Source organism: Vespula vulgaris, chromosome 4 (assembly GCF_905475345.1).
Source record: "Vespula vulgaris chromosome 4, iyVesVulg1.1, whole genome shotgun sequence".
NCBI lineage: Eukaryota > Metazoa > Arthropoda > Insecta > Hymenoptera > Vespidae > Vespula > Vespula vulgaris.
This window is the reverse complement of record NC_066589.1, coordinates 4,917,899-4,932,503: the sequence shown is the minus strand read 5'-3', so window position 1 is coordinate 4,932,503 and position 14,605 is coordinate 4,917,899. Positions and strand designations below refer to the sequence as shown.

General features: G+C 37.1%; 1 protein-coding gene across 5 annotated transcripts in view; it reads right to left on the bottom strand.

Moving 5' to 3' along the window:
• Positions 1 to 1,140: 1,140 nt before the first annotated feature.
• The window catches only part of LOC127063498 (uncharacterized), a 56,774-nt gene continuing 43,309 nt past the window's right edge, over positions 1,141 to 14,605 (bottom strand). For 2 of the 5 annotated variants that reach the window (XM_050993372.1, XM_050993377.1), the window contains 8 exons: positions 10,386 to 10,520; positions 9,458 to 9,622; positions 7,862 to 7,996; positions 7,510 to 7,779; positions 7,035 to 7,406; positions 6,522 to 6,944; positions 6,135 to 6,435; positions 1,141 to 6,062 (listed from right to left, as the gene is read on the bottom strand). In XM_050993372.1, the coding sequence (XP_050849329.1) occupies positions 2,305 to 6,062; positions 6,135 to 6,435; positions 6,522 to 6,944; positions 7,035 to 7,406; positions 7,510 to 7,779; positions 7,862 to 7,996; positions 9,458 to 9,622; positions 10,386 to 10,520 (5,559 nt within the window). In that variant the 3' untranslated portion in view covers positions 1,141 to 2,304. Of the gene's footprint in view, positions 6,063 to 6,134; positions 6,436 to 6,521; positions 6,945 to 7,034; positions 7,407 to 7,509; positions 7,780 to 7,861; positions 7,997 to 9,457; positions 9,623 to 10,385; positions 10,521 to 12,925; positions 13,390 to 14,005; positions 14,582 to 14,605 lie in introns of those variants that run through there. The other 3 variants (XM_050993375.1, XM_050993376.1, XM_050993373.1) reach the window with 3 other exon arrangements.

Genomic DNA, 14,605 nt, shown 5'->3' with positions numbered 1-14,605 from the left:
TTATTCTAACACTCACGGGAGTGTTCGGGCGCGATTAAAAGTCCTACCGGGGACTTCGTTTTATAGAACGTCGATTATTTGATCACGCTGGTCACGCGAAATTTAGAGTAGAGTCCCCGTTAGTCCGCGGGTCCCCAAATGCAGCAACCTCCAAGCGGTGGGACCTGGGTCGGTAGTACTTGTGACATATTCAAATCTACTGCTAAATTATATCAAAAATCTATAACTAAATTATGAATATAATTTAGTTAGAACGCAAGTACTACCGGGCGAATAGCTGCATGTTTTTCGAAAATCTCTTTTCTATCTAATATCAGTTAGACATTAAATTAATTACATTTTAAATTGTTAGTTATATTTCGAAGGATGAATATATTGAATCTATAAAAATTTGATTTTTATCGATAAATGTATTAATTATGTAGTTTTATTTATTATATTAATTACTTTTATTAAATTTTATCACTGACTAGTCTCGAGTGTGGGCCTCTGAGCGGGCTGCCGTCTCGGCATCTTCAACAATTCTTTTTCTCTTTTAATTTTTACTGCTCTTTTCTTTTTTCTCCTTTTCCTTTTACTCGTCTTCTTTACTTCTCTTTCTATTTCAGGTTAAAAATCTATACTCACCGGCTTTGTTTGTTTTTGCCTAATTTAATCTAGCCTGGGTTTATTAAAAATTACCATCGTTGTATATGATTTAGAACGTACATATGTATAATATTTAAGTATATATCTTTTTCTTTTGTTTTTTATTCTTATCGTTAGCATCATTATGGTATTAATAATAATAGTAATAATATAAAATGCATTTAGTCCTATAAGAGAAAGCATAAAAAAAAAAATAATGCCAAGAGTTTTATCTCACAGATGGTATGGAAGCAAACTCATTTAATTTTTATTATGATAATATATAATATATAATTATTGACTAATTATTATTTTTGACAAGTCAAGTATTGCAATTGGATTCTTTGTTGACGTTAACCATTATATAAATCGTTATAAAAGAAAAAGTAATGAACAGCCTGAATGATAAAAATTATATATAATCGTAGCCACTACTGCTATCAACTTCTTTGTTTCTAAAATTTAGTAATATCATGGATAGGTTTGGAATAGAAAAAAAAAAAATACTGCAGAAAAAGTAAACATTTGTGTATGGAAGAAAAAAGATAAAGTATTTTTAAAACAAAATACTTATACAAAAAGTATAAAAAAAAAGAAAAATAAAGTAAAATAAAACGAAGGTTTGTACATTGATCTAAACGAGAGTATGACGTAACATGATACATAAGTACAATAATATGTAACATTTTAACATTCATTAACATAAAATAAAATTCACGCTTACTTGGAGATCAAGGTTTTTTTTTATCTCTCTCATACATATGCACATGCACATACACACACACACACACACACACTCTCTCTCTCTCTTTCTATCTTTCTTAATTTCTAATTATCTTTATCCGAATTATCTCCCTACGTATTTTATCCTAACTTAGGAGTAAATCCTACGTAGCACTGCTAGTATCACAATTCTGCATTTTCTTTCCACTAACTAATCTCGTAATACCATTGTTTGTTTGTAACAGATTCGGAAATACACTCTAATTGACAAAATTGTTCGATAATAATAATAATAATTTGTAGAGCTATATTATAAAATTCGAGAACGATAGTGTAAGTTATTTACACAATAGATAATTAAAATTATAAAAACGGATTCCTGTTAATCTAACAGATTTATATGCGATTCGCAAATTTTGTCTACCTCTATACGGTATACGAATTACGTTACCGTATGGCGATGAATTAAAAAAAACTACAACTAGAAAAAAAAAAGAAAAAACTAAAAGACATAAAAATAATATACATAATACACATACTGTAATACGAATGTCAATGAGTTAATAGCTGCTCGATGAAGGTCTTTGATTCGATGTTACAGAATCTAATAATTAGTTTATGTATATACAGAATGATTATCTTAATCTGTAACTGGTAAACTGAGGTTTGTCAGATCTCAATAATTGTTTTTTTCTGAGCTCTTCAGTTTGATACTTGTTACATCTTTTTTTTTCTTTTTAATTATCTGAAAAATTTTGAACATTAATTCAAGTAAATCATGCAAATCTACTATAATTTCGTGACAAAATTTCTACTAATACCAGTAACGGATTAATAATAATATATGACGCTAGGTAGTCCCAAGCTCGGTGGCATAACAAAGAACACTATTCCATAAAGTCTATTAACGTAACACCTAACGGCGAATTTTAAGTTGACACTATGGACACGAGTTCAATTTTTTGGCTGGAAACGAGCCATGTAAAAATCACAATCGGAACAATATTTTGCAGGTTCCATCACCTGTTTTTGTCGACAGAGATCGCAAAGTACGCTCCTAGATGATAACGAAGCAACTACGCTTGGTTTCTGCATGGAAGACGTTGTTTGGCTAATCGGTGAGCTACTTTTCGAACTAGAAAGAAAATGGATTTGTTTGTTTTGTTTAGGAGGAGGTGGGTGTTGATAAGCTGGATATTTCATGTTCGATTGGATTTGTCCACTTTGTAAAGGATTAGGATAAGTTTGATTAGGTGCTAAAACGTTTTGCTGATCCTTTTGGGATGGTCTTTGATAATTGTCGTATCTCTGTTGATAATTATGAACGTTCTGTTGTTTCTGTTGATAAGATAACGTCGTCGACGATAGTGGATTAGGTGGTGGTTGATACTGAGGTAAGGGTTGATTGATCCTATTTGATTGAGGCACTGATTGATAAGGATAATTCTGACAATTGTTATGAGGGTATTGATTCGGATATGGGCTTGGCGATTGATTCGAGGGATAGCTCAATTGTTGCTGAGAATACTGAACAGTTATCGGACTAGCATTATGATTGGAAATCCTCTGATTAAGGCCGTTTTGATGCTGCTGTAATCCACTAGCTGATAATTGCTTGTTCATCTGATTGTGTTGCTGTTCCAATTGATAATATTTCTGATAAGTGTTCTTCTGACACAAATTCTTTTGCTGCTGAGACACGGACGGTATATACTGATTACCATGCATCTGTGTAGGATAAGGACTAGCTGGCTTCTGTGTCTGCGATAATGGAACATTTTGATTTCTAGGATGTGACGTTTGAGTTTGCGTGTAGGAAGATTGTGATGGCAAATACTGCGGATATCCATTTTGAGAGTAACGTATTTGTTGTTGAAGTTGTGGAGAATATGAAGTTGGTGGTGGATTCGATGCAGACATAATCATACCCGGATACGTTTCTCTACTTATATCCTGTGTTTCAGAATTATAAGATGCACACATTTTTTTGTCTACTATTGAACCAATGGAATCATTAGAATTTTGTCTGCCGAACGTCGGCTTGATATTTTCAGGAATCGAAATTGGATTGACGCTTCTCAATTGATCCTGGAACGGGGTCGCCGGTACACTGTCAGCCTCGCATTTAAGAGGAAGTGTTTGTTGCTGGAATCTTGGTGTACTTTCCCTGTTCATTTCAGCTTCCTGAAGATTCCTAATTTCACGAAGTACTTGAGCAGATTCTGGCTTGTTCATGGCAGATCGTAAAACTCTTTCCAAAATGGGATTAGGTATATACGAATCTTTTTCGTCATCTTCAGCTGTAGCAACAAGAACTACTTGATCGCAAAACGACACGCTCTTCTTTTTACCTATCCTCCTCTTAACTTTTCTCAATTCGATATCCTCTTCGTTCGGTAATATAGTTTTGTTTTGAATGGTATTTTGCATGGCGACCTCGCTGATATCATCTTCGGGATAATCGATAGGTAATCCATTCTCATGTGGTAATGTTAAGGACATCGAGAGAATGGCTGCATTTAATCCACTCTGTTGAACATTGCAGGAATTATCAGAAGTCATCGTTGATATGTAATTATCTTGATTAGTCGTGGATTCAAAGCTTGGACTTGGAATTGTTTGATTCGTGAAATTATTCACTTTAGGGAAAGCGTTCAAACTATCCGAAGAATATTTCAATCGCGTCTCTTCAACTTGTTGTTGATGTTCGTGAGACGTATCGATCGCAGGAGTAACGATAGAATTTGAATTGGATTGTTTCACAAGATTTTTAGGTTCAGAGTCTACTTTCGAGCTGATTTGTAATTTGTTCTGTTCAAATCTTGCTGCCATGTCCTTGACAGATGACACTACTCTAGGACAATCGGTAACATCCCGGCCTACCGTATCATATCCAAGACTATTCATCATCAAATCGCTAGTTCTTCTTGCTATGCTTGACATTTGATTGGTATTGACAGATGGAGACCTAATTTTTGGTATATCCTGTTCGAGCGAAACCTGCTTCTTCATTCGTTTTTCTGCCTGTTTAGCTTGGAGTTCCTTCAACCAAGTCTCGCTCGAGGATTTCTCTTCTTTTTCCTGTTCCTCGCTAGTTTTTAAATCCTTCGAATCCGAAGTTAAAATCTGTTCGTTCTTCATCTGCAATTGAGCGAAAAGAGTAGTGATCTGTTGAGTCTCTAGTCGGTGTTGACGTTGCTGAGTCGACACGAACTGTTGCTGAAGTGATTGCTGTTGACTCTCTTGAACGTGTCCAATATTACTCTCATCGATAGGTGGCGGTGGAGGTGGAAAATCTTCACTAGCTTGTCTGGAATGTGACACTGAATGAATAGATGGATATGGAGGGGGCGGAAACTCTTCACTCGGTTGTCTCGAATGAGAAACGTTTCCATTTTCCGGATATGGTGGAAGAGAATCTAAAGAACCTTGCTGTTTTATAGGACTTTGTTCGCTGTGTACATCTGCACGAGTAATTACATAGGTAGGCTCATAAAGAATACCATTAGCATATTGAACAACATCGTCCTGAATTCTAGGCTTGTTGTTATAGTTAGTCTGAACATTGGCAGAATGTCCGCTTTGTTCTATACCATAGGACGGAATGAAAGGTAAAGAATGCGATTCTGTCGAATAATCGGCATAATTAGAACTACGATTCGACGAATTCGACGAATTTCCAGCGTTCATGTGATTCCAGTAGCCGTTATTCTGATCTTGGGATCCTGTTCCTGAGCTAGATTGTCCGTCTGACGATGAATACGTGGACTTGTCGGCTTGCTGATCGCTATGCACTTCACCCGAACACTTAGACTTGCTAAGCTGAGAAGTGGTTCTAACAGGAGGTGGGGGTGGTACCTTCGCTACATGTAACACTTTACCGGCACTGCCGTGGAAACTCTTCCTCATTAATCGACTTCTTTCCAAATTCGGATTGCTCGTATTCGCAAGACTATTGTTGGCATTGCCAGCGAATTCCAAATGACCTTCGGACAGATAACCACTCAAAGATTGTGCCATTTCGTTACCCTTTAAACCAACATTTGAATCATCCACGGATTGCTTTGGCAAAGTATTCGAGGTACCTTCCACGTTAATACTCGTCTGATTGTCCTGTCCTTCTCGCAAATCAGGCATGCTTCTGTTCTTTCTTTTTATCAGCCCACCCATCAATAACTTTCTACGAATCTTATGCTGCTTTTTACCCTGTTTCTGCTCAGTCACGTTCACGTTATTTTGTTGAGAAACTCTTAGGCTGGTTGTACCAACCTCGATATTCTCCTTTGGCTTCTCAATCGATTTAATACCTTTCGGGGAGGGTGAAGTGCGTGAAGGTGCTATGGAAAAATCTTTCGATATGTTTTTATTTCTTTCTTCGCTCCTAGCTCGTTTCTTATCCTTTTTATCATCGTCGCAGCGCTTTGTTCGTCCAAACAATCCTGTTCTTTGAATTGGCCGATCATGGAGCATATACTCCTCGTCCTCGATGACGTTCACAGCGGTAGCCTTACTTCTCAACGTCTTCTTCTTCGGTAGAGTCGCATAAATCTCGATACTCTTCGTCGTTGGTTTCTCCACAACTGTTACTGGCGCGTTCACCAATAGTTCACGACTATTCTGTCGAGAATGATTACCCTTGTCCCGTGAACTCTGTCGAGAATGTTGACCAGACTTACTGTTTTCTCTCGAATGCCTACCCTCAACTGCTCCTTCTAAGAACATACACATAAATCAATTGCAATCTTTTTCAAAAGATCAAACACGAAAAATGATTACACACATACCTTCTTTCTCTCCGTTAGCTGATGTTTGCTCTTGTAACATTCTTCTGTGCAAGCTTCTAGTCTTCATCACGCAAGTATTGTGTTTCATTCTCGCGTTCGAAATTGTATGATCATTGTTGTACGGTGCTTCCATCGCAGCTCTGGCTTTGTTACTAGCTGCTTTGTACAATGCTACAGCAGTGCTGAGATCTCCAGCTTCCTCGGCAGCTCGAGATTTGTCCATAAGGGCGTCCGTTTCCTTGCAAAGACGTTCGCAATCATCTTTCGATGAAGGTTGGTAGCCTTCAGGAATTTGAGCAAGCTGCGATAAAAAATCATTGATATAATAATAAGAGTAATGCTTATCAAACGATTATATTATTGATTAATCTTTTGAATGATCTTAACCTGTAGATTGTGCTTAAGACCCTGTTGAAGTGGAAGACTATCCGTAGAAGACAATGAGTAGGAATCATACCCAGCATCATAATGCCCACTACTACTACTGGACAATTCACCAGACTTGCTGGTTGGACTTTTAGGAACTCCAGAGTTTCTCTGGACTTTGTTGACAAAATACAAGTAAGGATTTTCCATGGTCGTGGACGAACTGGAAGATGCACTATTTCTATCACCTGACCAATTCCCAGAGTCCCGTCTTCGTGGCACGTTTAAATGTTCCGGTATACTAATCCCGTCCGAAGGTGTTGAGCCAGCACTAAGACTTCTAGTTAATTGCATTTGTTGCTTCTTTTGTTGTTGCATGACGCTCTCAACTGTTCTACGGCTTATATATTTCGATTCGGTTTCTCCATCAACTACATCAACACCCTTTAATAATAAAAAATGTTTGCTACTTATCGCACAGAACAATTTATCCAAAAAAATAAAGAGAACAAATTTTGTTTAAAGGGAACAAACCTGATTATCAAAGATGTTGTTCTGTATGTCTGTAAGATTTTGATAATCACTGTAAATTCGCTGAGCGTAAAGATGAGGAGGACTATCCGGATTAGGAGTAATGGCACGTCTGGCTGTACTGTTGATCGAAGGTTTTTCTGGACTAGGTGTGATGGATCTACGAACGTTGTTCTTCGGTGGTGTTTTCAATATGTTTCCACTTGGAAATCGAGTGACAGTTTTCGGAGCATTTTCGGTATTTACCGGAGTCCCATCAGGCGTTGCATAAAGTAGTAGCAAGGGTTGATATCTACCTCTTCTACATTTCTCAACTACCTGTTCCCATCGTGGTCCTATTTCTTTAACTGTGGCATCATCGAAATAAATCCAAACCTGAACAAATTATATATAGATATTAATTTTAATCAATTTAATAGTTTTTTTTTTTTTTCGTTTTAATCGTTGTGATTACTTAGGAGAATTAAACAGCGCTTACCTTGAGTTTAGTATGAAAAAAGAAAGTGGAGTAATGTTTTCCATAGTAAGTGACAACCCCAACAAGATTATGTGTCGTTGAGGCACCCCAAGATGAATCAACAACGCTATGAAAAACATCAGTGAGCCGAAGGGATGTCCCTACCGTAGCGAATACATCCATTATATGATCTAAGGACGGTCGTTCGCTGTCCCAAACAACCCCTACGGAAACTATTTCCGGTCGATTTATAAGCGTCCTGCAGATTTGGATCTTCGCACCGCACGAACTCTAAAATACGATATACCGTGTTGATCAACAGGTCTAAAGATTCGAATAGACAAAATTCTTATTGATTTTTTTCTTCACTTACTGGACAATCACGAATGTCTCCCATTCCACCGGCTCTTCTTAAAAGTTGACCAAAAAGATCCGGACTCGTTCGTGAGTTAGCTTGAGTTTGACGAGCTTGTGACGTTAATGCTGACGCTGACACGTAATGGACCATCTGTAATAATGATGACGATTTCTCTCTCTCTCTCTCTTTCTTTTTTTCTAATTAATGACAATCGTTAATCTCAACTAGATTTCTAACTTTATATATTCGTAATCATACTCGTATCATAATTATCCAACGACATCGAAGACAATGGATGTCTTTGATTATATTAACGACCGACCAATCAATTATCCTTACGAGATAGTTAGCCGCGTTCTCAATCGATGAATACAATACATCTATGCGGTTTACTCTAGCATGGAGTAGACTTTCGCAACCGGTAGAACAACTATGTATATATCAGCACTAGTTCGTTGTAAACTTTCAAAGGCGGCATAATAAATATTTTTCTAGGGGCGTAGAGCAGCCTAGAATTCGATATAGAGTATACAGACACGAATCCACGTGGGTGGAGCCGTTTCCTTAAGGTTCTTTTGTCTCTTGGCGAGAGTAGAAGTAAATAAGAAAAAGTTTATACTGCAAACTGGCTCCATACATCGTGTGCATCGGTCATGGCCGATTACTTTTACCATGTCCCCACGAGTGTTCCTGATTGATAGATTCGAACGTGCCACTTTCGTTTTACGCTTGCCCTTTTGTAGTTACGTTGGTAGTAAGCTCTCCTAAATTTTTCTTATAATCACTGTCGCCTGCAGATCACACCAATGAAACGAAATAGATTTCCTAACAAATATCTGCTTCAGTTTAACGAGCAATGAAATAGCGTTGCACATGCGTGTACACGCACGTTGTCTAGTAACTGAGTCGACTGTCTCGATCGAGAGCTCTAATTGATCAAAAAGGAAAAAGTATTTGGGTTGCTACAATCTTAACTAATGAGTCGAATAAACTCATTTTGCAAAGAAATTATTTGTAGCTAGAGAATAATCCAACCCCCTTTTTTTTCTTTTTGAAGAAATAACACGAATATTATCGTCTTAAAATCCTTTCTCTTTTACTCTCTCGGATATCGAACAAATGAACCGTCAAATCATGATTGCCTAATCCGAAGTTCAAAGTAGCTGTGAAAATGGCTTCCAGCTTAAATCGTTTAAATCCCGTACGAATCGAGAGAGGCACTTTTTATCTCTCTTTTACGTTAGCATTTACAGGGAACCCTTTTACCACCCACAAGAACCCTTCTTTTTCTGCTCATCAATCCTGCAGTGAAAAGGTTACTTTGGCCCTGGAGCCAGCCTTTGGTTTATGTATTCTTTGTATATAACCCTTCTCAACAAAAATTCGTGCCATATTGATTGGTTTTACCTGAGAATCTTTTACCGTGAGAAAAATTCTACCCGAGAGAATCCTCGATTTCTCTGACTAAATCAAACTGAATTAACAAAGGATGGGTTCGGTTAATACGATTTTCCTGAAGGTCCCCGTAATATGTTCTCTATCGATTCGGCGATATTATAGCTTCGAGCTATGAATAAATTATATGATACTGTAAAAGGGACTTCGACGAACCTGCGTAAAGGGCAAAGGCTCCGAGGTGGCTCCGCACGCACCGCAAACGCTTTGTTCGACGAGGGTCATGGCAAATTTTTGATGTGGCACGCAATGTCCAGCGCTACACATGTCCTCCGCTTGTCCGCTGGCTATATGCAAATGAATACGTAGCAGAATATTTTCCTAAAAAAAAAAGAAAAAAGAGAGAAAATAATGAGATAAAGTAAAATGAAATAAAAAGAAAAAAAAATGAAAAGAAAGAAATATGCATCACCCCGAACTACAAATAAATCATGAATAATAATGAGAAAGTATACTTCACGATTGAGATTCTCATCGGATTGGAGAATATACGACCGGACACATATAATGAAATATATATTTTCATTTTCTTTGGAACACGTAAAGAAATATTTTCAACAAAGATAATCGTCCTTCGTTCATTTAATACGTCGTCAGCAAAAATACAAGAAAAACTTTGTAATCGACTTTACGAGTTCGCAATTACTTTCATGGTGTTATCCGTTGGTGATCGATGTCGACACACGCGTGCATACATATTTGCGTTAAACGTGACCACGGTGTAAACGAGAAAGTGGACTCTAGTCGGCATTTGCCGATCTCTCAAGGATCGTTCAAAGCTCAGCTTGTTAACCGCTGCTAGGAACCATTAGACTATTATAGCGCTGTGGTTGGTTGGTGGTGAAAAGATTCGATGGCATTAACGATCAAATTTTATCCTTTTTTTTATTAGTATTATTATTATTATTATCATCTTTTTTTCTTATGTAGGTAACTAATGATCGACGTGATGGCTATTACGTGACAAAGTATATACCAAAGACACTAAGATAAGTTAACAAGTGAGGTCGAAGAAAACAAATGGAAATGATGTACGTGTTTGTATGTGTGTATATATACGTGTGTATATGTGTGTGGTACTTACGAAACATTCCGCAGCATCGTCCATAAATCCAAGCTGAAACCTTTGCTGATCGAGAAAGCTCTCGGCGAGGGCGCGACGTAACGTGTCGGGTGGCAAGGCACTTTTTTGTGAGGACTGCAACTCCGAGAACAGCTCCTGCGACACACAACGTGACAAAGATTTAATGTCGGTCTTTTCATTAAAAGAAAAGAAAGATGGACAAGGGTTCGAATGGATCGGCAAACGAATGTTCAAACGAAACTCGTTATACTTCTTACTCACGATCGAACGCAAATGAAATTGTTTCGAGACATTAATCTTCTTTGGGATCAGCGAATTTCTTTACTTTTTATTCTTCCATCGAATTCAACATTGAACTTTGAACGATGGTATTTAAACTTGCTTGGTTCTCTCGTAATTCTGAATGTTAAACGTTAAACACAAACATCGAATAAAAATATTCAGATTTCCTTTAAATCATTTGAATAGAAAATTTCTACAAGTGCTGTTTAAACTTGTTCATCGACCGAACCCAACGTTGAATATCGAATGGAACGTGTAAAGATAGGCATTTAAAGTTGATCAGAATGGTGCTTTAACTATTTTTTATTCAATGATTCATTTACACCCACAAACCTTCTGCAATTTTGTAAATACTCGACAGTCTTTCTAGAGGAAACGCTCTCTCTTCGTCGTATTCACAATATCTCGTTTAACAGACAATCGATTCAAGGAATCGCGAGCGATTTCAAAAGAGGATGCTAGCGAAAGTGCGAAGAACTGGCTCTGTGTGAACACGCGAAAGGTCTCTTATTCACTGTTGTATCATCCGAATAAAGTAATCAGTAATAGCAAACAAGTAAACTCTTCAGCTAAAACTCTAGATTTCTGACTTAAAAAGATTTCACAGAGATCAAATCGTCTTCATGAGAACTATCGAAACCCAAGGCGATCTCTTTCGTAATGGACTTTTTTAACGAACGTGAATGCAACAACATTCGTGGATAGAAAGTCACCTATGAGTTGCAACGAGTTGGCCCGATCTTGCTCAACGCGTTAACATTTCGAGAGAAGATGCTAGTGGAGACAGAGAAAAATTGACGCACAACAGAAAATATGAAACGACTATTGCCGTTGACGACATTTGCGCAAGTGAAAATTTGCACTTTGCTGTCAGGGTGTAAAAAAAAAGAAAAAAAAAAAGAAAAAAGAAGGAAAATTTCTCCTAACTCGTGTTGACATTATCCATTAGATATAATCCCTATAAATATTTCAACAGGATCTATGCCATAAAATTATTAGATTGTAATGCTTCTCATGTATTACAGTTTTGTTGAGATAAAAGATAAACGTTCCCCTCTTGCTGTCTAAAATTACTTCTTCGTATAGTGTCACCCAGATCTCTAACGAAGCAATTTAGTACCAGTTAAGTCTAACTTGAAAAGCTAGAATTGATCGCACAAAGACCGGATTCAAAGTGTCCTAAACCTGATCTATAAACATGGTCTATGAACAAGACTAAGTGAAAACTCTTCCTGATATACAGGATATGATCACTTTCCCAATGAAAGTATATTTCTTATGAAAAAAAAAAAAAAATAATAATAATAATAATAAAAACATAAATAAACAAGATTCTATAAAAGACAAAAAGAAGAAAAAAATTTTGGAAGGAGCCAAAATCAGTGCGACTGAATCGAAAGATTCTTATCGAAACGGGAAAATAATCCTAACTCTTATTTAAAAAATTGTTTTTATTGATCTAATTCAATGAAACGTTTAAGAAGCATGATCGTCATGAAATGAATTCGCGGGAAGTTAGAAATTACAGGGCGTTTTCAACGAAACTCTTGAATGAAAGACGTTCGATCGGTTTTGTGGCAAGATATAGTAATGGAAGTGACAGATGTGTTACGAAGAGAAGACCGGTACATATGTATATGTGTACATACGATGATACTACCGGAACGATCACGTGCAAGCGTGGAGGATGTCGCACCTGTTCGAAGCTGGTTAGTTGTGCGTTCGTAAAGGAAAAGAAAAAAAAAAGGAAAGAAAAAAAGAAAGAGAGAGAGAGAGAGAGAGAGAGAGACCAGCCGGTTTTGTAGAAATTGTGCTAAGCCCCTTCGAACGAATGGGGAAGTGAAATCGACGAATAACAACTCGCTACCAGGTTATTGATCACTATTTAATGACTCAACTTTTTGTAGGAATATGGTGGAAAGGATAAAGATAATAAAAAAGAAAGAAAAAATAAATAAAAATGCAAGATCATCTTGAACCGATGCAATATCTTCTTCAGAATAACTCGACTATTGCATTTAAGTAGGGCCATGTGTTCTCTCGAGTGTATTCACTGCAGGTTCCTACTTTAACGACGTTATTACCCGACCGTAATCATGTCGTTAGGCTTATCAATCGCATTTGGTGAATGCAAAAGCTGTTAAAAATGAATCCCTACTATAAAACACATCGATAATTCCATGCAATAGAAATTCCTCAAGGTAAATTTAATGTTGAAGAAAAACACAAATTTATTTGTGAAAAATATTCAAGCCTACTTTCTTCAGATCGTTTAGGTCCATGTTCGAGGGTGAATCTTCCCTCTCCATTCCGCTATCCTCTTCATCTTCTTTCTTCGTCGTGACTTCATTTTGAATCCTATCTTCCTCTTTGAAACGTTGAGACGAGGCTGATGAGACGGAGGAGTTTGAAGAAGTCGTGGACGATATGTCCTGTCGTATTTTTATCCACTTCAACATTTCGCTGATTCTTCGAGGATCACAAAGATGAAGAATATATTCCTTTCACATTGTAATGAAGATCGTCACAATGATCGATACATTCTTCATACGTTTTCTCGGCATTTGCATTCTTTTTTCTTGGCAGAGTAAAGTTGCAGCAATCGAGTTGGGAATACCAAAGACTTTCTATCCTTATGTAATACGTCGATAAACTCAAGGATCAAGGAAAGAAATATCTATGAGATGATATATGAATATTATTTTCCAGGAAGAAGAATATATATATATATATATATATATATATATATATATATATAAAAAGAAAAAAAAAGAAAATGAAGAAGAAGAAGGAAAAAGAAAATATAAATAAAGATTAGCAAAGATTGTCTGGCCTATCTCGTAGAAAGATATGATGCTTGCGCTGCTAGAGAAGTATGATGATCATAACCAAGACGATCGCACGGTGAACAAGCTCGTTGAGATAACCCGTTGCTAGACTCTAACCGAAGACTCGATTAAAAACATAAACTCGTTTGGTCGGTAGAACTCTCCAACGAGAATTATTCTCGCGTTATTGGCCCTTACAAAATGTAAATGAATCTTATCTTCCTGTATTCTATTTTTAAACAAATTTCTTACGGTTAATCTTATCTACTCGAGATGTGTGTGTATATATATATACATATATATGTATGTATGTATGTATGTATAAGATCGTCCTCGTAAACCGTGTAATCGATCGTTTCTTTCCAAGATCCTGTCAAACGTTTTCTTCAATATGATCTATACGTTCTAGCTGAAAGGAAACGTTTGCGGAAGACCTGGAAGAGCTAGCTTCAGATTACTCTTCCGGAGCTTAACGCCTCGTCGCGTTCCAACTACACCACTTCCACCTACCACGTGGTTGCCATTCTACCCTTCAAACATCATAAATTTGTCTGGATCTTTCGTTAAACTATTCGTCCTTCTTTGATCATTTCAAGAAATCATTCTGTTGTTGGTACCTTGAAGAGTGAAAGGCGAACTAGCAGACAAACGATACGCTTCATAAAAAGAACGTATAAGATAATATCTCAAAATATCACTTCACTGTTCACTTTTTTTGAAGAGCAAATCACTCCTAAGATGTTTCTGAATAATATACGAATCACTGTAATTTCTTTCTTCACTTTTCCTCTTTACACTTGTTCAACTATCCTCAAACGTTTATTTCTCCTAACGATGATAAAATCATTGTATCGAAACGATTTGAAGACATTTACCGATCGTTTCAAATCGTGTTAATATCACTGATACATCAGAAGATTCTGACGAAGTAAGAGTTTCAGAAAAGTGTGTAGAAGAACCAAAGAAAGGAGAACGCGTTCGGTTGGAGTCGATCGTGGTCGAAGAACGTGGACAACGAGCACGAGACTACCTGCACAGCGAAGGCAGCGACTCGCGGAGTGCTGCCGAACCTCCCCCACCCGTTCCCTTCTTCGTCTCTTCCCGTTCTCC